Source organism: Protopterus annectens, chromosome 2.part1 (genome assembly GCF_019279795.1).
Source record: "Protopterus annectens isolate FY-2018-M chromosome 2.part1, PAN1.0, whole genome shotgun sequence".
Taxonomy (NCBI): domain Eukaryota; kingdom Metazoa; phylum Chordata; order Ceratodontiformes; family Protopteridae; genus Protopterus; species Protopterus annectens.
Genome location: NC_056729.1, coordinates 1,475,748,715 through 1,475,775,167, shown reverse-complemented (window position 1 = coordinate 1,475,775,167; position 26,453 = coordinate 1,475,748,715). Strand labels below are relative to the sequence as shown.

The window sequence follows — 26,453 nt, the reverse complement described above, 5'->3', positions numbered from 1 at the left end:
GTACAGTTGCAAACGTGCTACCTAAATACAAGCTAAGTTGAGCAATTTTCAAACAAGCTGGCCAATGAAAATGCTCAATACTGAGCCTTATTCCAACAATCTCCAACTCATATGGGTCCTTTGCTACACTCCTGTGCCACAAGGGTGCACAGGTCCCTCTTAATGTAAGATGGCCGGTTTTAGTGCTCAGATAATGCCAAACAGTATAAATTTAGCAAATCTGAATTTAGTCGATGCTATAAAATGCACAAGTACTAGAAAATAACAAGTGTAGGAAAAGCAGTCTCAAACAGCAAACAGTTGAAATAGTGAAACAGCAAAAACAGTTAAAATGGCTAAAAACAGTTAAAAGTAGGTGGCAGTTCAGTAATACACAGTTTAAAAGTGCAGCACAGTGAATAAAAATACATATTTTTCTGTAGATTTCAACGGATGCTGTAGATTTCATTTGGGTTCACTCCAGAGATCAGAGAGAGCACACCAACCATGGAGCAGCTCCTGTAAACTGATTGGTGGTGTGGTATTCAAGAAAAGTTGGCTTTATTTGCTGACTATATTATTTTGTACCTGATAGAACTAGAAAAGTCATCTCGTTGGGGAATATTCTGAGGCAGTTTTGAGTCTTTGGGGGATATAAAATTAAAAAAGACTAAACAAAGGCTATAGCTGTAAACTATATACCCGTAGCAATACCGATATTTATGGGTACAAGATAAAATGATATATTTATGAATATAGTTTAAAACAGATTCTGTTATGGCTGCTAAGGATATATGGGATGAAACTAAATAAGTGGTAATACAAAAAATGAGAAACTGGAAACTCTTGTGTATGGATATGGGTTGAAAGATACAACCAGTGAAAATGTTTTTAGTCCCTGTAGTTTTATATACAGGTTTGACATATTTTTATCAACTGGAAGAGAAGTTGTAGAAAGTAATTAATAAGAGTTGAATGATTTTATTTGCAAGGAGAAGAGGGCAAGGGCCAAGTGGGATATCTTGCTTCTTCCAATAGAGCAAGGTTGTTTAGTATTACCTGATTTGAAGGGATGTCTCAGAGTTACACGGTTAAGGTTCATAAGCATAACACAAGAAGAAAGCTATAATTCAAAATGGAAAGGGATGTTAATGAAGCAGTAGGGAAAATCAAAAATAAGGAGAGAGTTGGATTTTGGATGCGAATCCTTAAGTAGAATAACAACATCTTTACAGAATATTATATTCATAAAGTAGCAGAAAGTATTCTAAGAACCAAGCCAACAAGAAAACAGAGAAAGGAGATTCTGCCGAAAAGGTTGACTGCAATTAGGGAGTACAGGGAGGGAGGGTGGCATAATGGTTAAGGTGGTTTCCTTACAGACACAAGGTGCAGGGTTCAATTCTCACATGGGGTAACTGGCTAGGTTTAAAATGACTCCCAAGGGTAGTTAGCCTAGTACTAATCTAGAAACCTATGAACATAGAATAAGTAAGAGGGGGCTATAATTTACTGGAGAAAACTGACAAAGGAACCAAGGCATTGGGAGCAAATAACTAGAGAGGGAAAGATAATCGAGAGGGAAAAGGCCAAGAAGACATTTGGACTGCAGGTTAGAGACTTTCCTACCTATCAAGGACTGATATCTCACTACAGGCAACAAGAAAATGCTACAGGAATCCTCATTAAAAGACCTGCTCTGGTAGAATTTTTAGATGAATCTAGAACAGAAGCTGCTGCTAAAAAGGGATAATTATTTGGGTATATAAAACATTGGATGATAACTATAGGAATCAATCAGAGCAGGTTAGAAAAGGTTGGAAAGAGAGACTGGATAAACAATTCACAGTGAAACAGTGGGAGGACATATGCATGACTCCCAGATAAGCAACAAAGTTTAGAACATTTAGGATTCTTACTTGGAAGTGTTTGCATAAATATTTTATACCCCAAGCAAACTCCAACTATTTTTTCCTCTAGTAGATGGCAAATGTTAGAAGTGTGATGGGAAAGATAGAAGTAACTTGGAACATATGTTTTGGGACTGTAAAAAGTTGGCAGACTTTAAAAAATCCCTACTCATTCAGATTGGGTGAACAAATGGGCATAACTAAGGAAATTATTTTTGAGGTGAGAGATATAGGATCTGAGTTGCCTAGACATAGTAATGCCTTGTTAGGTTTAATTTTGGTGGGTTCCAAAAAAAAAAGCAATTACTAGAAAATGGAAATCAGTCTAAACCAACTATATCTGAAGTAGTGAATATATGTAACAGAGATAAAAGAACTGAAGTGAGATCTTTAGAAAAGGGTAGGAGCAAATTACATGGAAAATTGGAAATTGTGGAAATGATGTAATGCAGAATAATGTTTTGGAGAAAGAGTGGAATTTGTCAATTTATGTAATGTAGGATTGATGATGATTGTATAAAAGAACATGTAATGTCTAATGTTTGTAACTGTGAACATGTTAAATTTGTTTGTTTTCTTTTATATAAATTAATGTTTTCCTTTTCTTTAAGTGATAATTCAGTAAAGATGTTTAAAAAGTAGCCTGTCAGGCAAAAGACAACCATAAGGCCTTCTTCAGCTATGTCAGAGACTTCAAAGGCAAAACACAGCAGTGTCCTGAACTCTTGGTTAATGGTGCCACATTCACTGAGCCAGGTGATACTGAGATTCTGCTAACCAATAGATTCAGTTCCAACTTTCCCAACTCACCCCCTCCCCAAGAAATACCTTCAAACATAACCTCTCTAAGTATAAACAGAGAGCATGTTCTGGCTGCCTTGGTAAGGCAGCATCAGTAGGCCTCATTAATATCCAAGGATGCCTTCCAAAATATTCTAAAATATGACCTATCAGGGTCACTGGAGTTATATTTAACTGTAGTCTCAAAACAAGCTTTGTCCCACAAGAATGGAGGACTGCAGCAGTCATCCCTCTTCATAAGGGTGGACCATCAATAGATCCTAGAAACTACAGGCCTAGTAGTCGGAATAGTCTTATATGTAAAGTCATGGAAAGGCTTATCACAGAAATGGTCACCAAAGACATAGGAGACCTTCAGACACTGGATCCATCCCAAACTGGCTTTGTCAAAGGAAGGTCATGCCTGCTATACCTGGTAAACTTCTTGGAAATGTCTTTGAGAAGGTCACCAAGGCAATGGATGAGCATAAAATAGTGCATACTGCCTGCTTTCTATTCACTGGGAAATGTACACTGCTGCATACTCACAGGCAGAATTTTTCCTGAACTTTATTAACACAAATATCTTTGACTGGATAGTGTGCACACCACCAGAGGTTCAAACATATTGAACCTGGTACTTACCAATATGGGAGAGCTATTCACCCCCACACTCCCTCCCTGCCTCCCCCCATGAACTAACTACTAGCGTAACCCTCTCCCATTATGGCGCTTGCTAAGGCCAGAAACATAGTTGCATTGAGCCCTGACAATATCCTGGGATGCCTCCTAAATAGTTTGAAATATTACCTATTAGGGCCATCTGAGTCAGTTTTCACCTATAGCCTCAAAACAGGCTTTGTACCATGAAAATGGAGGATTGCAATGAATTTGGCACTTTACAAGGGTGAACCATCAACTGACCGCAGAAACTATGAATGGATTAGTGTGACATCTATCATGTAATGCCATGGAACGAATTATCATGGAAATGATCAAAAAAGTCATAGGCAACCTTCAGACACTGGACCCAACCCAGTTTGGCTTTGTCAGGTGAAGGTCATGCCTACTAAACCTGGTGGACTTCTTGAGAAGGTCATCAAGGCAATGGATGAGGGGAAAATTGGGCATACCACCTACCTGAACCTGGCTGTGGCATTCAATACAATACTCCACTCAGGTATAGTTGATGAAATCACCAAACTGGGCACAAATCCATACATAACTTACTGGAGTGTCAGCTGGTTCACAGACAAGACACAGGAAGCCAGGCTTGGTGATACCTCCTCCACTAAGAGACTGGTAACCAGCAGAGTACCTCAGGACTCCTATTTGGAATCTACGTCTCGGAGGTAAAGGCTAATGTCAATGGCCTTTGGCTGACCAAGTTCAGAGATGACAGCAAATTGGGAGATTTCATAGAATCCCCTATGGCACAAACATCTTACAAAGGATCGAACACAAACAAATGACTGGTGCCAAAGTCGCAGACTAAAACTCAGTGCTAAGAAATAATTATAATGCCCTTTTTGAAAATTGCCACCTATGTAATTACTCCATCAATAAAATACCCCTAAGAATTAATTAGATAGTCAGGGAGCTAGGAACATGTGTAGATATTAATTTGGCCTTTGACCTACATAACACAACAACAACAACAACCTGCATGTGGCCAAGGTAGTAAGAAAATCATTTTATGTTGCCCAACTTATAAGTAAGAGCATGGCATCCAGGTCCAAAGAAGTCATGCTACTACTCTATTTAGCCCACATCAGAGCCACCATTGAGTATAATGACCATTCCAGCATGTTTCTGACCAAACATAAGAAACCACAGTGCCCACAAAGATTCCTTACCAGGAAAATCCAAGGTATAAACACTTGGTCTTATATGGATAACCTTAAAGCCGTATCTGTATACTCTGTCTCTTCCAGGTTACTGAGAGGCGATCTATGACTGGCTTACAAGGAATCTTCAGAACCACCTATGATGGATCTTTTGCACATCTGCGAAATGAACAGCATCAGAACCACTAGAACCAATGATTTAAATTTTGCTTGTGACATAAATAAAGCATGTTGGTGAGACAGATATGAGCCTCAGAGGATTCCTATGCTGCAGAACAAGCTCCCCATTAATGTGAAGCAGAGTTTGTCCCTAACCTTATTTAAGCATATATGACCCTGAGCAAAGAATGGGAAATCAGAAATTCACCCCGGGTCTGGCAACATGCATCTCATAGACAGAGGACAGTAATGCCCAAACTAACATAGCCTTGCCTACATAACCTCTAGAAATTTCCTAACATTCTCCCTCCTAATACATGCACATGATACATAGGGGCACAATTGGGTTGGCTTGCACAGCTTAGCTGATAAAGGCCCTGGTGGTCATTAGCCTAATATATACCTATGAACCCTGACCTTGCTAATACATTTGATACAATACTTCCCTCTGGCATTCTTTAACAAACTTACGGAATTAGGCATAAACCCCTCTATAAAGTGTTGGATAGCCAACTGGCTCACAGACAGGACCCATGAAGTTAGGATTGGTGTGACCACCTCCACAAAGAGGCAGGTCACCAGTGAAGTCCTTCAGGGCTCATTGCTAGGCCCATGTTTCTTTGGCACCTACTTATCTGATGTCAAGGCCAATGTCAAAGGCCTCTGGATGACCAAGTATGTTGATGATTGCATATTGGGAGTAATCATATAATCCCCCAAAGACACAAACATCTTACAAGAGGGTCTAATACAGATAAATGACTAGTGATAAAGCCATGGTTTAAAACTCAATGTCAAGAAATGCATTATACAGCCTTTTGGGAGGTCATTCAATAGAAAAAACTTTGTCATCAGTAAAACACCCCTAAGATTATACCCACTAGTTAGAGATTTGGGAACACATGTAGACAGTAACCTGGCCTTCAACCAATGTATGTCCAAGGTAGTAAGGAAATCCTCCTATGTTGCACAGCTTATAAGTAAAGGCATTGCATCAAGCTCCAGGGGTGCCATTGTACTGCTGTACTAGGCCCACATCACACCCATCATCGAGTAAAATGCCCCCTTTAGTGTGTACCTGATCAGACACTTGCAGCAACTGAAACATCTACAAAGGTTCCTTACAAAAAGAATACAGGACATAAACACAATGTTGTATGTGGATCACCTTAAAGCCCTATCTCTATAATCAGTCTCCTACACACTACTGAGAGATTTATGTACCCCTGATGAACCTTTTGTAAATCTTCAAAACAAACTACATCAGAACTACTGGATCTAGAGACTTAAATTCTGCTTGCAACATCAATAGGACATGGTGAAGACACAGCTATGTATCTCAGAGAATTCCTATCCTCTGGAATAGGTTTCCCACCTATGTGAAATAAAGTCCCTCTCTAACCTTATTTAAAAAAAATTTGGACCATTAGCTGGGAAATCGAAAATTCACCTCTTTTCTTGACCTTGTGGCTCTGATGAACAGAGGCAGTTGGTGAATTATGTTGTTACAATATGACATATTGCCAGCTATGCCTGGAGAAATAGGGCAGTAGATGTGTGACATATGCCAGCATAGCTAGCTGGAGTTTTGTAAATAATTGTATGTCATTTGTATATTAAACTGATTTGTACAAGTGCTTGTGATGAAAACGGATTTGTAAAGTTGCTTGTGTTAAAAAATGTACCTACAGTGGGTCCTGCAGGACAGAAAAAGAAATACACTTATATGTCAGACTGAATTGTAACTATGGAAATTAATATATTGTAAAAGAGGATACTGGAAGAGAAGAGGTTAATCTTAGTCTAGCTAACTTTGAAACATATTCTGAAATTAAATTACCTGGTTGTATCCTACAGTTCTGATTGCAGCCAGAGAGGAAATGTCTGTCAAACAAGGACTTGAAATCCTGTTTTATTGTCCTTAGCAGTGAACGAATTGTTACCCTAGAAAGGTAGAAGTGTTGAAATGGTTTGATGGCTTCCAGATGCTATAATACATCTTAGCAAAGTTCTATCATTGTGTATGGTAACACATATATGCGAGATTCTGGTTCAATTTCTAGTAAAGGGGGGTAGTATGGGAACCAGAAGTCAGATGACCAGATGTATGTGATGTCATTCTTTAATCTAGGACTGAAATGATATTTTAATTTTAGTTAAGTACTATTTTTCTGTATCTGCATGAATCTATTCATCTGTGCTATTCTAATATTCCCTGTGATATGAAACTCTGGTGTTTATTGTAAATAGATATTTAGTATTTTCATTTTTTTTATTATTATTTGTTATTAAATATATTTAAATATTTTATTGTGATTGGTCTTTTAGAGAATATTTTAACCTTTGAGAGTACTTGTATTTGTTTGCTGATACTGTGGCCGCTCCTGAAAGCCTTATTGCATTGGTCAGACACTACCATTTGTGTTGGTATTAATTTCACTCAGTATAATTGGGTACCCTTGTAAGAGTCTTAGAGTAGCTGGCTTAGGAATGTCCTGATAGCAGTATCTACCTTATAGTCTGGGAAGAGGGGCATAGCCAATAAATCTGTGCCAGCCTTTCCCAGGTGGGGTGTGTGTGTGTGTGTGTGTGTGTGTGTGTGTGTGTGTGTGTGTGAAAATCAAATTTGAAAGAGAGTGTTGTGTCAACTATTTGGAGCAGGCTGGTTTCACAAAAAGGGTGGTTTAGGACTTGACCTGGGACACACAGCTGAAGACTCAACTCTATAGCTGTGCCATTCGGGAGTCTTATTGTGGGTCTGGAGAGAAGAAAACCCAGACTCTGGACTTAGTGTGTTCCCTGTGTCCCCTTAAGGGAAATTGTGCTTGGTGCAGAGAGCTGCATCTGGAAATACTATGACTATCTATCTTTGTTCCAAATGAACGTCCTTTATGGGTGTCAGTGGTGAATATTCAGACCCCTTGATTACTGGCCCAGAGCAGGGACATCATATATTGGTGAGCAGTGGTGGGATTAATGAAACTTCTGTAATCTGTAGGCATTTGTCAGCAAAAGGTGTGTCTCCTCTCAGCAGCTACATGGTAAACATAGAGAGTTTCATTTTCACAACAGTTTTATTTATTTCTGTTAGTTTAGTTTAGTCAGGGAAAGCAGGTAAGATGTCAGCAGAGGATTATGGTATGCTGACAAAGAACCACTTGGCCATGCTGTGTGAAGCCAAAGGACTGGTGCATGCCAACTTGACTAAAGGGGAAATTATTTAAGCCTTGGTCGCAGCTCAGGCCAGCAACCAGGAGGATAACCAGTCTGGTGATGGGAATTTACAGCTCTCAGAAACAGGACAGTTCACCTTTTCCATAGGGTCCAAAGAGACTAGAACTGGAGGTCAAACGTTTGGAATTAGAATCAGAAGAGAGACTGTGGCATTTGGAGGCTGAAGAAAATGAGAAGTAGTGTCAACATGAGAGGGTGATGCTGACTGTTCGACAGGAAGATGGAGGTAATGGGAAGGGAATAACCAAACCACAGAAGAATTGAAGGTCAGTAAATTTCATCTATAGTTTAAAGAATGTGATAATTTTGATAGTTTTATTCATATATTTGAAAGAGTATGTAAACAGTATAATGTTGATCAAGGGCTCTGGATACGGTTCCTGACCCCTTACTCCACGATGAAGCTATAACTGCTGTTTCTAAATTGTCTGATATTAATCATTTAAACTATGATAAAGTAAAACAATGTTTACTGTAATGTATTAGGTTAACACCTGAAGTTTACAGAAAAATGTTTTGTGAGCATAGACGCAAGGCAAATGAAAGTGTGTGTGATTATATTGCTGAATTAAGCACTTATTTTTATAGGTGAGTGAATGGGTGTCAGGTGACCACTTTTGCAAGGTTGGCAGACCTTTTGCTGAGGGAACAAGCCATTAGCACTTTGCCTGAGGATGTGAGAATCTAGTTGGTAGACCCAGGAGTGTAACTCTGCAGGTGAGCTTGGGGAAAAAAGCACGCAGGGCCTCACTGCACAGAAAGGCGATACCCAGTGCTGCACATGGATATCAGTGAACCCATGTTGGGCAGTCTAAACCACCCCAGCAGAGTCCATCACTAACAGGGGAAGCCAATAGTTCAGGTATACTACCGGGATCATGGGTTAGATGTTTTAAATGTAACCACTAGGGCCATGTGTCATATAGATGTCCAGAGAAGCAAGGTGGGGGAGCCAGCAAGTGGGAATAACAGTATGCCAGTGATAAGTTGTCTGGAGATAACAGGGGTACCAAATTATCACCAGAGGTTATATCCTGTCTTAGTGGATGGAGAACAGGCCACTGCTAAGAGACACACATTCTCTGGCATAATCATTGTGAAGCCTGCAGTGGTTAAAGGGTTAAAGAGGAGCAGTACTTGCTTCAGCAGTCCACTTCAGTCAGGGCAGTACCTTGTATGCATGCAGTTGCATGCAGGCAGGCTTAGAAACAGGAATGTGGGTCTGGTAGCCTTAGGGAGACCCAGACAGACCCCACACCTGAAGCCAGGGCTGGTGAGGTGGCTATTTCAGGGAGGGAGCTACCGTGTAGCAGTGAGCCTGAAGGTGAGTCACAGCTGCTGGTAGGTACTGATGCTCCCTTGGACAGAGTGACTGAAAATGCAGAGGTGAGTGGTAGTCACCAGGCTGACAGTGAGGCACCGCTATCAGATGATACCACGTTTCCTGTGGAAAGGGAGCTGGGAAGGGTCACAAAGATAGACTTGAGTCAGGCTCAGCTCTTGGACTGTACTTTATGAACCTTGAGGGAGGTAGCTAAGGAGGCACCTGATTCTCAAGGAAAAGGGGAGCCTGTATACTGGAGCAAAGTGTTACTGTACAGACAGTGGACCCCTGAAGGATGTCTAGGGGGTGAGGTAATACAGCATTTACTAGTCCCCAGAGCCTACCATCTGGCACTTCTAGTCATAGCCCATGACATTCCTTTTCTAGGTCATATGGGCATAAAGCATACAAAGAGATGTATTATACAGAACTTTTATGGGTCTGGGATTGCAAGGGATTTAACAGGGTACTGCAGGACCTGTGAGCAGTGCCAAAAAGTAGGCAAGGCAGGAGATAAGGTCAAGGCTCATTTGATGCCTTTGCTTGTAATAGAGGAGCCATTTCAGAGAGTAGCTATAGATAATGTGGGACCTTTGAGTACCCCAAGTTCCACAGGGAAGAAATATATCCTAGTGGTTATGGATTATGCTACTAGATACCCTGAGGTGGTGGCTCTGTCCTCCATTGAGACAGAGAAGGTGGCAAATGCTTTGTTAGAGATTTTTTGTAGGGTAGGCCTCATGAGAGAAGTACTGACTGACAGAGATGCCAATTTCATGTCAGACTGGCTGGCTTGCTTGTCTCAGCATTATGGGGTGAAGCACCTAAAGAGTGCCGCCTATCACCACCAGACAAATGTTCTTGTGAAGTGGTTAAACTCTGCACTAATGACCATGCTACAGGCATTTGCAGATCAGTTTAAGAGACAGTGGGACAAATATTTGATCCATCTGCTATTTGCATACAGAGAGGTACCAAGGCATCTACAGGTGTTTCAACGTTTGAGTTGCTGTATGGGAATAGGGTGAGGGGGGCTTTAGATTTGATTTGTGATGAGTGAGAGAGTGTTTGTGAATCCCACAAGGAGTCTGTTGTGGCATATGTCTTGAACCTCAGGACAAGGCTTAGGAAGCTCATGGGCTTGGCCCAGGAGAACCTGGCAGGAGGCCAACAGCAGAAAAAGGTCATGCATGGCAGAAATGCTCGAGCTTGAGACTGTGCTGTGGGACAGCAGGTTATGGTTCTCATTCCTGTCAGACACAAGCTGCAGGCAACTTGGGAGGGACCCTTTGAAGTGGTAAGGAAGGTCAGTGATGTTAACTACATGGTAAACCTGCTAGGCAGGAGGTAGTTGCAAAAATTGTATCATGTTAACATGATGAAGTCTTATCATGATAGGGAGGCCCTTGTGCTACATATTTGCAGTAGGAGACAGGAGGAATCTGAGGGAGATCTATGGCTACATTGAGCCAGCCAACAAAATGCCAAGTTATTAAGGTGACATCTAGGATTGCAAGCATATGATATAACAGTGCAGCACTGTAGTTGGGGTCAGCAGTAATAATGCAGATAGGCTCTCAAGACAGGGTATGGATTAATATATTCCCAGACAGGCTTATTCTTCTCAAGCAACGTTTCTCAAAGGTCACTTGAAAAACTAGCTTGAGTCTTCCAAGGGGTGAGAGATGTAACAATATGAGGTATTGCCAGCTGTGCAAGGAGAAGTAGGGCAGTAGATGTGTATTCTTTACAAGCAATCAAATGAGCTAGATATGGTTCAATATTCAGCCTCATATTATTTCATTATATACTTTATAAGATTTTAGTAATGTACTTCTATACTATAACCCTAACCTTATATCAACTTATATGTCTATTTGTATCATAATGAATAACTTTATACCTAGAGCCATTTGTGCTTATGGCAGTTTTTCAGCAGAATGTATATACAGTGAACATACGGATATATTAACATTGATTCAATTTGTAAATTGATACGGTAATTTTTGAATCAACATATGATAAAAATTATGTGGTACATAGTATGTTTTGTGATTTTAGTCAGTTTTGTTTAAATGACTACTTTTTACTATGAATCCACTGTGTCGAAAAATGTCTGTACACTATTCTGCTTGATGGTAACTTCATGAGAGCCATGATTCATATCTGGTATGTATATGTGCGTATAGTGTCATGAAGCAACATTTCTTAAGTATAAATATATTAGATTCTTTAATTTAGACTGAGTATCAAGAGTTGTCATCAGTCCTCTGAGTGTTATCTGGGTTGCTATGCTTCATGAACCGAATTATGTGCATTTTCGATGTTTGCTGGATGTTTGTTCTGTGGATTGGAGTCCAGGCGATGGGACCAGAGGGATTGTTTTTCGCTGCTTATAGCGCTCTTTTGGAGTGCTGTGAACTTGTGGATTTAAACATTTCCGTTTAAATAATTACTTTCAAATATGGAACCCATTGGGCTAATAATAGTTTTATACTACTCCGGTTGCCAACAATTATAGAAGAGCTACGATTGTTATTCAGTGTTTATATGTGTTTATGGGGTTAGGTAGTACTACCCTATGAATACATTGGGCACATCTATATTAGATTATGTGTTAAGAGCTGTTATCGGTTTTCGGAGTACTACCCTAATTGTTAAGCTTTGTATACTGAATTATATACATTTTTTGATGTTTAATGAACAGGTTGTTTATAGGGAAAAGTCCTGGTATTAGGACCAGGGGGATTACTTTTTGCCACTGGTGGTGCTCCTTTAGGAGCATTGTGAGCACGTGATACCATCTACGAATGGAAGCATCGTTCACCTCTAGGTGATGATGTCACTGTGTTGATGTTCGAATATGGAGTTGTTCCGCTGACAAATTGTGAACTATGATTTCGTCTCTTCACTGGGATTTTCTGTGATCATGGCACAGCTTTAAAATGGAAGGTTATACCTCTGAATATAGCCGCATTGAGTTAATGATGGAACATATTGTGAAAGTTTTGTTTCGTGAGCTACTGGATTGTGTGTAAGTAGCTAGCGATCATGTCATAAACTTTTTTGCGTTTATGAGTTAGAGTTTTCTCAGTGGTTTTATTAGATACTTGCACTATTGATGTTTTTATATTCTTGTACTATTTGAATCTTGCAAGTTTCGTTTTTTAAATACGTTTTTAATAATGTTTTGGAGTGCTATGTAATGTATGCTTGACATTGTATTGAAAAGGCATTATACTGAACTTAATGCAACCTGAAATAAAATCCACTGTGATTGTTAATTAGTTTAGGTGATAATGAGTAGTTGATCTAACGAGCCCGCCAAAATGTAGGGTATTTATTTTGTTTGTGAACTGTCTTGTGTTACTGCATCTGATGAAGCATAGTCTAACTATGCGAAAGCGCTCATTTTATGTTCCAAAATAAATGATTTTCTACACTTTCATTGCGGATATTATTGGACTTTATTTTAACTATCCTTGGATTGGTGTATAGAAGAGATTTGTTCGTGGTGACTGTTCTCATCTTTTGGTGCTCAGATGTGTAACATATGCCAGCATAGCTAGTTGGAGTTTTGAAAAGAATTATATGCAATTTGTATATCAAACTGATCTGGCTTCCAGATGCTATAGCACATTTTAGCAAAGCTCTGTCATTGTGTATGGTAACAGATATGTGCGAGATTCTGGTTCATTTTCTAGTAAAGGGAGGAGTAGTATGGAAACCAGAAGTCAGATGACCAGATGTATGTGATGTCATTCTGTGATCCAGCACTGAAATCATGTTTTAATATTAGATGAGACAGGAGTCTCAGAGCATTCTATCTTTAAAACCTGACATTGCCTTGCTTTAGTAAGTAACCAGGGAATAGTAATTTTTTATATCAGTCAGGAAAGTATAGTGAGATTAGTTAAGTACTGTGTTTGTGTATTTGCGTGAATAATCTGTGTTATTTTAATATTTCCTGTGAGTGAAACTCTGGTGTTTATTGTAAATATATATTTAGCATTTTCATGTTCTTCTATTGCGTATGAAGAGTTGTATAAAAGGTTGGACACTAAGGAGGGAGAAAAGGACCTGTACCGATTGGCTACACAGAGGGACCGAGCTAGTAAAGATGTGCAGCAGGTAAGGGTGATAAAGGATAATGAGGGAAACGTACTCACAAGCAAGGAGAGTGTGTTGAGCAGATGGAAAGAGTACTTTGAGGGGTTGATGAATGAAGAGAATGAGAGGGAGAGAAGGTTGGATGATGTGCAGATAGTGAATCATGAAATGCAGTGGATTAGCAAGGAAGAATTAAGGATAGCTATGAAGAGGATGAAGAACGGAAAGGCTGTTGGTCCCATTGACATACCTGTAGAAGCATGGAGGTGTTTAGGTGAAATGGCAGTGGAGTTTTTAACTAGATTGTTTAATGAAATCTTGGACAGTGAGAGGATGCCTGAGGAATGGAGAAAAAGTGTTTTGGTACCAATATTTAAGAATAAGGGTGATGTGCAGAGCTGTAGTAACTACAGAGGGATTAAACTGATCAGTCACAGCATGAAGTTATGGGAAAGAGTAGTGGAAGCTAGGTTAAGAAGGGAGGTGATGATCAGCAGTATGGTTTCATGCCAGGAAAGAGCACTACAGATGCAATGTTTGCTCTGAGAGTGTTGATGGAGAAGTACAGAGAAGGTCAGAAGGAGTTGCATTGTGTCTTTGTGGATTTAGAGAAAGCATATGACAGGGTACCTAGAGAGGAGTTGTGGTATTGTATGAGGAAGTCGGGAGTGTCAGAGAAGTATGTAAGAGTGGTACAGGATATGTACGAGGGTAGTGTGACAGTGGTGAGGTCTGCGGTGGGAGTGACAGATGCATTTAAGGTGGAGGTGGGATTACATCAAGGATCAGCTCTAAGCCCTTTCTTATTTGCAATGGTGATGGACAGGTTGACAGACGAGATCAGACAGGAATCCCCATGGACTATGATGTTTGCAGATGACATTGTGATTTGTAGTGAGAGTAGGGAACAGGTGGAGGAGACCCTGGAGAGGTGGAGATATGCTCTAGAGAGAAGAGGAATGAAGGTCAGCATGACTAAGACAGAATATATGTGTGTGAATGAGAGGGAGGATAGAGGAATGATGTGGATGCAGGGAGCAGAGGTGGTGAAGGTGAATGAGTTTAAGTATTTGGGATCAACAGTTCAGAGTAATGGTGAGTGTGGAAGAGAGGTGAAGAAGAGAGTACAGGCAGGATGGAGTGGGTGGAGAAGAGTGTCAGGAGTGATTTGTGACAGAGGAGTACAAGTAAGAGTGAAAGGGAAGGTCTACAAGAAGGTAGTGAGACCAGCTATGTTATATGGGTTGGAGACAGTGGCATTGACAAAAAGGCAGGTGTCAGAGCTTGACGTGGCAGAGTTGAAGATGTTAAGATTTGCACTGGGTGTGACAAGGATGGACAGGATTAGGAATAAGTATATTAGAGGGTCAGCCCAGGTTGGAAGGTTTGGAGACAAAGCCAGAGAGGCAAGATTACGTTGGTTTGGGCATTTGCTGAGGAGAGATGCAGAGTATATTGGGAAAAAGATGCTAAGGATGAAGCTGCCAGGTAACAGGAAAAGAGGAAGGCCTAAGATAAGGTTTATGGATGTGGTGAGAGAGGACATGCAGGTGGTTGGTGTGACAGAGCAAGATGCAGAGGACTGGAAGAAATGGAAACAGTTGATCTGCTGTGGTGACCCCTAATGGGAGCAGCTGAAAGAAGAAGAAGATGTTCTTTTATTATTTATTATTAAATATATTTAAACTTTTCATTGTGTATGATCTGTTAGAGAATATTTAACCTTTGAGAGTACTTATATTTATTTGGTGACACTGTGGCTGCTGCTGAAAGCCTTACTGCATTGGTCAAACACTACCATTTGTATTAGTATTAATTTGACTCCGTATAATTGGGTACTCTTGTAAGAGCCTTAGAGTAGCTGGCCTTGGAGTGTCCTGGTGGCAGCATCTACCTTATAGTCTAGGCAGAGTGGTATAGCTAGTAAATCTGTGCCAGCCTTTCCCAGGGGTGTGTGTGTGTGTGTGTGTATGTGAACTTCAGTGTCACTGCTTGACAGAGGCACAGCAAAATAATAGGCATAGTTTTATTCAAACTAAAGGGGTGGCGAAAGCCAAATAACTATGGGCTGGGCTTATAAATGCCCTTGGGCAGATAGCCTAGTATGAACCTATGAACCTATGAACATCAAATCTCAAACAGTGTGTGTGTGTGTCAGCTACTTGGAACAGAGACACAGAGCGCTGGTTTCACAGAGAGGGTGATTTAGGACTTGGCCTGGAACACTCTGCTGAGCACTCAGCTCTACAGCTGTGCTTGTGGGGAGTCTTACTGGGAGCCTGAAGGGAGAGAGAGAGTTGAAAGTGAGAGGGAGAGAAACCCAGACCTTGGACTGTGTATGTACCCATGTACTCTTAAGGGAAATTGTGCTTGGTGCAGAGAGCTGCATCAGGAAATACTGTGTGTGTATCTTACTTCAGTGTGAATGTCCCTCACCAGTGTCAGTGGTGAGGATTCAGGCTCCTTGATTACTGGCCCAGAAGAGAGACGTCACACATTTAAAACTTGTATGTTGTGGGACATAGTTGGGTTGCACTGCTAGGCTTATAAAGGCCCTAGTGGTTGTTAGCCTGGTATACACCTATGAACCTGTGAATGAAGGACATTCTCCCAGAACCAAAAAGAGGGGTCAAAAAATAGTGTTTTTTGAAAATCCCAATGATTTTCCCAGGTCAGAAAGGGAAGTAGTTATAATGGATGTCACCCAAGAGACAGAAGCAGACCACAGAATCAAAGACAAAGAAACCCTTTAAATGCTCCAGAGTGATAATTTGACTGCCATACTCTGGAGGCAGTTGCAGGTGGCTATAACCCCATCCTCATGCCTGACAGGCCATCACTTGAGGTTCATGAGTGAAGAGGATAGTTACCAGAGGTTGCATTATTCTCTTTATTTCCCCTCACTAAAAAAAGAGGAAAATTCCCAATGTTCCACATAGTTAGATGGCATTAGCAGTAGCGCAGGTTAAAAAACTGCTAGAAAAGAGTGTCATCCAGTATATCCCTTCAGACCAACTGGGATCTTGAGTCTATTCAATGTTTTTTTAGTTCCAAAGAAAACAGGATATTGAAGTCCCATTCTGGACCTAAGCCACCTCATCAGTTTGTAAAACAGACAAATACCAGATAGTCAAGGGTTTTGTCTGAGGAAGGATGACTGTCTCCAGGACATTGTACTGCAACATCAAGATAGCAAAGCAGTCCAGGAGATTTCTCCATTTCTGGATGGGAGCTAGTCATCTTAATGTCAGAGCACTGCCCTTTGGTCTCACCACAGCCCCCCAAGGTGTTCACCAAAAGTATGGCAGTAGTAGCAGCATATCTTAGGCTGTATGACTTCCAAATGTGCCCATATTTATATGGCTGACTCTTTACCACACTAACCAAAGGATCTGCTAGTTCATTCTATGGACTTATTGCTCCAAATTGTTCTTCAGTTGGGAATCACAATTAATCTTGTCAAAAGTCTACTAACACTAACACAGCTGATAAAGTTTAATGGATGCTGCCTTGACTCAGTTTCTCAAATAGTCAAATTGCTGAAATCCAAAGTACTCTTCCTTTATCAGATAGCTTCAGAGATCCTTCATCATCCTTGTCATCCAGCAAGACTTGTCTTCCAGCTGTTGGTTTTGATGGCTGCTTTGATCACTCTAGTTCTGCAAGCAAGGTACTACATGAAGGTCCTACAGTGGACTATTTCTCTTCAGTGGTCCCTAATGTCTAACCCCCTTCATGCACCCATCTGCCTGACACCTACTTGCAGGGAAAATATTATTTGGTGGTTACCTCCCTCATAGTGTCATGGGGTGGACTGTTATCTCTCTGTCTCCCCCAGTAGCAACGGTAACCATGGGCACTTCCTTTCTGGGATGGGAGTACATTTTGTAAGGAAGACTGAGGCCATTGCCGTAGAGAAGAGGGCAGTCCTAGCATTTCAGGCATATTAACAAACAAGTTGGGACTTGATCATATGCACTGTACTTGGAATCCATGAAAGTGTGGCAATAGGTGATGATCTTCCTGTTGCTTACTAACTGCAATGCACATCTTGGGGACTTCCAGAGTTCTGGTGGACAAACTGAGCAGGTCTATCCTTCTGCCACGAGTGGTTCCTCAGTCAGTGGCAACGCAGATTTTCAGTCAATGGGGCCAACTTAGCTGTGACCTTTCTTTTCATTCCTAAACAAAAAATGCAGCAGTTAACTTTGTCCTGATCCCTCCACAGGATCAGACACTAAGGGATGCTGTAGTCCACAGTTGGCCCTGGGTCTTCTTTATGCCTTTCCCCTACTTCCCTTGATTACAAAGTTTCTTCCAAAAGCCAGAAGGTGCAAGCCCAAAGTAATCCTCGTTGCCTCCTTTTGGCCCCGGCAAGTTTGGTTCACATTTTTCTGATCTTATCTAGTACACTTGCCCTGGGTGTTAGACCTCTGTCAACATCTTCTCCATCGCCCATCCAGTTGCCTCACTGTGACCTGAAAACAGTCAAGTTAACCACGTGGTGTCATCAGTTTTAATGGTGGCCAGGGATGCCAGGCTGCCTGTCCTCGTTATTTAAATCTTATCCCCTTCACAGAAGCCCAATACCAAGAAAGTTTATCTCAGTAAATGGAAAAGGTTTATCATACGTGTTTCCTCCAAAGCTTTGGACCCTTTTATGGCCGCTCTTCCATCCGTTTTAGACTTTTGACCAAGTTGTTTCATAAGGGATCTAGATTCTCCACCATCAAGGTACAGATAGCAGTTGCCTCTAATTTTCATTTCTAACAGAAACAAACTTCTATTATTTCACTAGAGATTTCCAAAGCTTTTCTGGAAGGAACCTTCCTGTTGTGACCCCAATCAGGGTTCCAGTTCCTCCATGGGATATCAGTATCATGTTTCAGGCTTTAACAAAAGCTCCATTTGAGCCAGCATCTGCCATAGATGATCTAAAATTCCTGTCTTGGAAGACATTCTTTTTGGTGGTTGTCACATTTGCAAAGAGAATTTTAGAGTATCAAGATTTATCTTGTAAACCTTCATATCTAGTGTTCCATAAAGACAAGAGTATCTTTGAGAACAAATTCACAGTTTGTCCCAAAAGTAGCCTCTGAAGCAAACCTCAATCAAGCTATCATTCAGTATTTTTCTCAGTGCTGTTCAACAAAGGAGAATATATTCTGCATTTGCTAGATATTCATCAACAACTCAGATTTATAGTTACATAGGACAAAAGATATCAAGACATCAACTGTTTCTTCCTTTTCAAAATCTAAATTTGGTCAAGGAGTTTCTGACTTTTTCTGGATGGCTTTCTGACTGTATAATTTTTGCCTATGGGAAATTAGGACTGATCTTGCATGGGAAACTGAAGGTTCATTCTACCAGGGTGTTAGCTGCTTCTATTGCTCTTATGCATAAGGTTTCTGTTGATGAGATATGTGCTACAGGTACTTGGTCTACTATTCAAGCCAATGTGTCACACAAGTTGGTTCTGCAGTCCAGATCCTATACATCCTTTGGCTGCACCATTCTCAGGAACATCTTTCCTTGATTCCAGCCAGGTGTTTCGGTATCTTAGGAGTCTGTACCAAAGGTTGAATCGGAAGAAAACAGGCATCAGATAAGAAAGTTATTTTCTCATCCATAATGCTAGATCCTTGTTGCCTTGTTTTTGTTCAGTTCAATATCTCTCATCCATGCCCCAGCCAAAATTTTCATTTTAGACCCTGGTCAAGTGGTTGGACCTGACCAGTGACCTTGTTTCTGAACAGCAATGTCTTTGTTTTATAAACAAAGACATTGGCAACCTTCAAACACTGGACCCCACCCAGTTTGGGTTTGTGAAGGGCCGATCTTGTCTCCTGAACCTGATTGACTTCTTTGAATCAGTCTCCAGAGCCATGGACAAGGGTAAGGTGGTCCACACAGCCTATCTAGACCTTGCCAAGGCCTTTGACACCATCCCCCACTCTGGAATCATAGATAAACTTACTAAGTTGGGCATTAATCCCTATGTCACCCAATGGGTTGCTAAATGGCTTACTGATAGAACCCACACTGTAAAAGTAGCCGACTCCAAATCCAGCTCCAGACAAGTGACAAGTGGAGTACCTCAGGGTTCAGTCCTGGGGCCGCTCTTGTTTGGCATCTACTTCTCTGAAGTACAGGTCAACACTAAGGGACTCTGGCTAACAAAGTTTGCAGATGACTGCAAACTGGGAGCCATTATTGAATCCCAAATGATGTGGATACTCTACAAAAGGGCCTTACAGAAACAGATGCTTGGTGCCAGAGCCATGGGCTCAAGCTCAATGCCAAGAAATGTATTGTTATCCCTTTGGGAAAAAACATGTATCCATGAATTACCATATAGGTGGCAGTACACTAAACACAGGAAGTGTGATAAGAGACTTAGGGACACAGGTGGACAGTGGTCTCACCTTCGATAACCACATCGCCACAACAATCAGGAAATCCTTCTATGTGGCACACCTCATCACGAAGGGCTTTTCATCCAGAAAAAAGGAGGTCATTGTCCCACTGTACTCATCCCTCATTAGACCCATTATAGAATACAACGCCCCATTTGGTATGTACCTCTCAAGACATCTGCAACAACTGGAAAGGCCTCAGAAATACCTCACTAAAAGAATCACAGGCCTAAAGCAGATGCCCTACGCTGACTGCCTTAAAAAACTCCAGCTATACTCTGTCGCATATCGTCTACTCAGAGGCGATTTCTGCTTAACATACAAGGCCATGTCAAACCCAGAGCTGTTGGACATGCTACACTTAACAAAATCTCAATCCGTCAGAGCTACATGCTCCAGGGATCTAAACCTTGTCATCACAATAAACAAAACATGCTGGAGGGATAGGTTCCTGACCCAGAGACTCCACAGACTCTGGAATAGATTGCCCATACATGTCAAGCAGAGTGCCTCTTTGGACCTCTTCAAGAGGAACCTTGACGATTGGATGGGAGAAAGGAAATTCACCCCAGGGATCACGTCAGTCACCCTGCTAGACAGGGGTCCAGGAAAGTAAATAATGTGGGAAGAAATAGCCAGGGAATTGTTATGGCTAGGCTTGTATAGGCCCTAGGGCTGATAGCCTAGTACCAACCTACCAACCTATGAACCTATGAACCTATGAAGCATTTGGTCTTGCTGTTCATCACATTTTCATCATTATAGATCATTATGTCAAGTAGGCCTGCATAATATTTTATGGGATAAAGTTTTGTAACTATAAGCAAACAAACTTGATCTGAGGTATTTTGGGGAACTGAGGGAATTACGGGTAGGGGAGGAGTCAGAGCCCTAGATCCAAGCTTCTGAAAAAGAACCAAGGTCTGACCCTCTCAGATCCAATAATCAGAAGGTTGAATCAGACAAAAACAAGACAACTCGTATTTAGCATTATAGTAGGCATATAACTTTATTTTATCCAGGTTAACTAGAAGATAGATGCCTGATACTATGACATGCTTTGTTGTACTGTATTTGTAAAATAATGTATTTGGAAGTGTTAAAACTATTGGTAATTGCTGATATCTACATTTCTGTCGAAAACATATTCTGACTCAGATACATAAATTATAAAACTATATTAATGTGTATATCCTTCATTATTCTATGCAGGAAAACCTACAGGCAGTGCAGGCTAAAAATAAGGCCAAAACAGCAGTAGAAAAGGAACAAGAGAAGCAGCTGTTTGAGTCTATTTCAACAGACGGAGGTAATGCTACCAAGTATATGCTCCAACAGAAACAAATGCAGGAATTTGACAGGAAGAAACAGTGAGTACTTTCTTATATATGCAATTTATTTATTCAGATACACTTGTGTTCTATACATCTGTCTGTGAGCGGTGAGATGAAGCAATAACGTTAAATAATTTTGTTACGTAAACTGTAAATTGATTCAAAATTTTATGATAATTTTAGACTGCCTTTGTTAATTCCTTTAGAAAAGTGGCCCTCATGCTCTGTGCATTTCAAGGAAGTTGCAAGTGCTTACATACTAACTTGTAGTATTATTATTTTGTGATTGGCTGATTGGAACCATCTGCCTTGGGTTAAGCCAGTCTTGCCATTGGCAGTCAGTGAACAAAATAAAAACACTTAGACTTATGAAGTGGATAAGTCCGCTGTTATCCTCAATCAGCTAGTGATTGTCAGCATTACACCACTGACTTTTTAAAACAAAGATGTGGCTTAACTACTTATTAAATAGTGGAGGAAAGCTTTGACAGTTTGTATTTCAGTGGAGAATACTGTGTGTTGTTTGCATGCATTTGCTAGTGTATATACATAGACAATACTTTGGATCAGTTGTTCCAAAACTTTGCAAGCTAGAGGACCCCTTTTATAAAGGAAATATTTTGGCAGACCTCTATAGGTGGTGGTACACATACATACATTATCTTTGGATCAACCCCCAAATCCCTTTAATCAGCACCCACCTCGCCACACAGCCATTTCAGTGTCCCTTATTTGGCTATTTCTCCCCAGTTGCCAAAATCACTGTTCAAAATTCTGTATGCATACTGTTTTCTGTTTACTTCTACAATGATTGCAGATATTTTGATTTAATTTGAAGCTTTTATTTCAAATTTTATAGCACAAACACTGATAGACATTTGCTAAAGCTCATCATCATCATCTTCTTCTTTCGGCTGTTCCCGTTAGGGGTCACCACAGCGGATCATCTGTTTCCATTTCTTCCTGTCCTCTGCATCTTGCTCTGTCACACCCATCACCAGCATATCCTCTCTCACCAGATCCATAAACCTTATCTTAGGCCTTCCTGTTTTCCTCTTACCTGGCAGCTCCATCCTTAGCATCCTTTTCCCAGTATACCCAGCATCCCTCCTCAGCACATGTCCAAACCAACGCAATCTCGCCTCTCTTGCTTTGTCTCCAAACTGGCCAACCTGAGCTGACCATCTAATATACTGATTCCTAATCCTGTCCATCCTAGTTACACCCAGTGCAAATCTTAACATCTTTAACTCTGCCACATCCAGCTCTGACTCCTGCCTTTTTGTCAATGCCACCGTCTCCAACCCATATAACATAGCTGGTCTCACTACCCTCTTGTAGACCTTCCCTTTCACTCTTACTGGTACCCGTCTGTCACAAATCACTCCTGACACTCTTCTCCACCCATTCCACCCTGCCTGTACTCTCTTCTTCACCTGTCTTCCACACTCACCATTAATCCACCTTTACCAACTCTACTCCCTGCATCTTCACCATTCCTCTACCCTCCCTCTAATTTACACACATATATTCTGTTTTAGCCCTGATGACCTTCATTCCTCTCCTCTCTAAAGCATATCTCCACCTCTCCAGGGTCTCCTCAACCTGGTCCCTACTCTCACTACATATCACAATGTCATCTGCAAACATCATAGTCCATGGGGCCTCCTGTCTGAACTCATCTGTCAACCTGTCCATCACCACTGCAAATAAGAAAGGGCTCAGAGCTGATCCTTGATGTAATCCCACCTCCACCTTAAACGTATCTGTCACTCCCACCGCAGTCCTCACCAATGTCACACACTACCCTTGTACATATCCTGTACCACTCTTACTTCCTCATACAGTACCACAACTCCTCTCTAGGCACCCTGTCATATGCTTTCTCTAAGTCCACAAAGACACAGTACAACTCCTTCTGACCTTCTCTGTATTTCTCCAACAACACTCTCAGAGCAAACATTGCATCTGTAGTGCTCTTTCCTGGCATGAAATCATACTGCTGATCACTAATCATCACCTCCCTTCTTAACCTAGCTTCCACTACTCTTTCCCATAACTTCAAGCTGTGACTGATCAGTTTTATCCCTCTGTAGTTACAGCAGTTCTGCACATCACCCTTATTCTTAAAGATAGGTACCAAAACACTTTTTCTCCACTCCTCAGGCATCCTCTGACTTTCCAAAATTTCATTAAACAATCTGGTTAAAAATTCCACTGTCATTTCTCCTAAGCACCTCCATGTATGTCATCTAGGCCAACAACCTTTCCATTATTCATCCTCTTCATAGCTGTCCTTACTTCCTCCTTGCTAATCTGTTTCACTTCCTGATTCACTATCCCCACATCATCCAACCTTCTCTCTCTCTCATTCTCTTCATTCATCAGCCCTTCAAAGTACTCTTTCCATCTACTCCACACACTCTCCTCACTTGTGAGTACGTTTCCCTCACTATCCTTTATCACCCTTACCTGCTGCACATCTTTCCCAGCTCTGTCCCTCTGTCTAGCTAATCAGTACAGGTCCTTTTCTCCCTCTTTAGTGTCCAATCTCTCATTTAACTCTCCATATGCCTTAGCCTTAGCCTTCACCACCTCTCTCTTTGCCATTCGCCTCATCTCCTTATACTCATGGCTACTTTCTTCATCTCTTTGAGAATCCCACTTCTTCTTCGCCAGCCTCTTCCTGTGTATACTCTCCTGTACTTCCTCATTCCACCACCAGATCTCCTTGTCCTCCTTTCTCTGTCCAGATGTCACACCAAGCACCTTTCTTGAAGTCTCCCTTACTAGCTCTGCTGTAGTTACCCAACTGTTCTGTAAGTCTTCACTGCCTCCCACTGTCTGTCTTAACTCTTCCCTGAACTCCGCCTCACAATTACCCTTTTTTAACTACCACCGTTTATTCCTTGGCACTGCTTTCACACTCCTCCTCCTCTTCTTGATCATCAACATCATCCTACAGACCACCATTCTATGCTGCTTAACTACACTTTCCTCTGTCACCACTTTACAATCTCCAATCTCCTTCAGACTGGCCCCCTACATAGGATATAATCCACCTGTGTGCATTTTCCTCCACTCTTGTACATCATCCTATGCTCCTCCCTCTTCTTTAAATACGTATTCACCACAACCATGTCCATCCTTTTCACAAAATCCACAGTCATCTGACCCTCTGCATTCCTCTCCTTAACACCATACCTACCCATCACTTCCTCATCCCCTCTGTTCACTTCACCAACATGCCCATTGAAGTTCGCTCCAATCACTAGTCTCTTACCCTTGGTACACTCACCACCACTTCATCCAACTCACTCCGAATTGTTTCTTTCTCATCCATCGCACACCCAACTTGTGGAGCATATGCACTAACAACATTCATCATTACACCATCAATTTCAAGCTTCATAAACTTCACTCTATCAGACACTCTCTTCACCTCCAAAACACTCTTGGCATATACTGTTCCTTTAGGATAACCCCTACCCCATTTCTCCTGCCATCCACAGCATGACAGAACAATTTGAACCCACCTCCTATACACCTGGCCTTACTTCCCTTCTATCTGGTCTCTTGCACGCACAATATATCAACCTTCCTTCTCTCCATCATATCAGCTAGCTCTCTCCCTATACCAGTCATACTGCCAACATTCTAAGTTCATACCCTCACTACTACACTCCTAACCTTCCTCCTCACTTCCTGACTTTGGGCATGCTTTCCCGCTCTTCTTCTCCTTTGGCCAAAAGTAGCCCTATTTCTGCCAGCACCCTGTTGGCTAACAGTACTGGTGGTGGTCATTGTTAACCCGGGCCTCAACCGATCCGGTATGGAAATATGAAATGTTCTCTGCATAAGTCATTTGGCAGAGGTTTTACGCCGGATGCCCTTCCTGACGCAACCCTCCCCATTTATCCAGGCTTGGGACTGGCACAAAGAAATGCACTGGCTTGTGCATCCCCAGTGGCTGGGTTCATTTGCTAAAGCTAAACAAAGCAATACTGTCTCACAATGAAAACAGACTTAGCATTAAAACATCTCTGTCTTTGAAACTCACATTCACTGAAACAGCATTGAAACCCACTGTGACGAAAGGAGATACTACTAGCCCAGCTATGTGGAATTTTGTAAAGAATTATATATCTGGGGTCAGTAATGCAAAGGCAGTTGGAAGCTCAAGACAGGATATGGGGTAATGTATTCCCAGATAAACTCATTCCTCTCAGGCAACATTTCTAAATGGTCATTTAAAAATGAGGTTGAGTCTTCGAGTGGGGAAGAAGTGTGATGAAGGGAGATACTGCCAGCCCAGCTATCTGGAATTTTGCAAATAATTATATGTCATCTGTGAATATCAACATGATGTATACACGATACTTGTGTTACAAATGCATTAGAACTGTATGTCATTTGTATATCAAACTGCTTGAAGGTATTTGCAAAGTGCTATTTGAAATGTAATCACAGGGTGACCTACTGGAAAAGAACATTAATGTGCATGCACTATTGTAACTGTTTAAATGTATATAGTTTAACAGTGGAAACTGGGATACAGGAGGTTAACCTCAGTCTAGTAAATTTTAGAAAAATTGCTGAAATTAAATTACCTTACGTTAGCTAGATATAGACTGTGTGTACTAGGAGACTTTCTCTATTGTCTTAGAAGTGTTTTATTGTTTTATGACTTCCAGCATCTGCCAAAGATCTGAGGAAAAGCCCTTGTCTATGTATTTTTACAGGTAGATGGTAAATGCTACCTGCTGCCATCAATGGTTGTTTTGGGCCTGGGGACTAGAAGTCAAATGACAAGAAATTATGTCATTTTGCAAGCTAGCCCAGCAGTAATATTTGAGATATTAATTTAAGAAGTTTCTTAGAGAGATGCAGCATTATGTATTCCATGTTTGACTTGACAACACCTAGAAGATCCATTCACCACATCTGCTTTGCTCTGTATGTAAGCTTCTAGAGTATAGTAACTCTCTTAGATACAGTCAGGAATATAGCAAAGCTTAGTTTAGATATTTTTCTTTATTTATTTGAGACTGTCCTGCAATGTTTTAAATATTTCCTGTGGTTTTGAACTCTGATGTGACTGTGAATATATATTTAGTATTGTCTTGTTCTTTTATTATTTATTATTAAATATATTTAAACCTTTCATAGTGGCTGATTTGTGTAGAGATATTTAAATTCTGAGAGTACTTGCATATTTATTTGGTGACACTGTGTAGGCCAGTTGTAATAGCCTTGCTGTTGATCAAACTACCATTTGTATTAATAGTAGCATTACACAATAAGACTGGACACCTTTAAAGTAGCCGATAAGGAGTTGGCTGGTGGCAGTGATAATT

General features: G+C 41.0%; 1 protein-coding gene across 2 annotated transcripts in view; it reads left to right on the top strand.

Annotated features, from left to right (window-relative positions):
- The window catches only part of CFAP74 (cilia and flagella associated protein 74), a 3,161,205-nt gene that overhangs the window by 774,318 nt on the left and 2,360,434 nt on the right, over window positions 1–26,453 (top strand). For both annotated transcript variants that reach the window (XM_044062943.1, XM_044062944.1), the window contains exon 9: window positions 20,975–21,132. In XM_044062943.1, coding sequence (XP_043918878.1) covers window positions 20,975–21,132 — 158 coding nt within the window. The remainder of the gene's footprint in view (window positions 1–20,974; window positions 21,133–26,453) is intronic.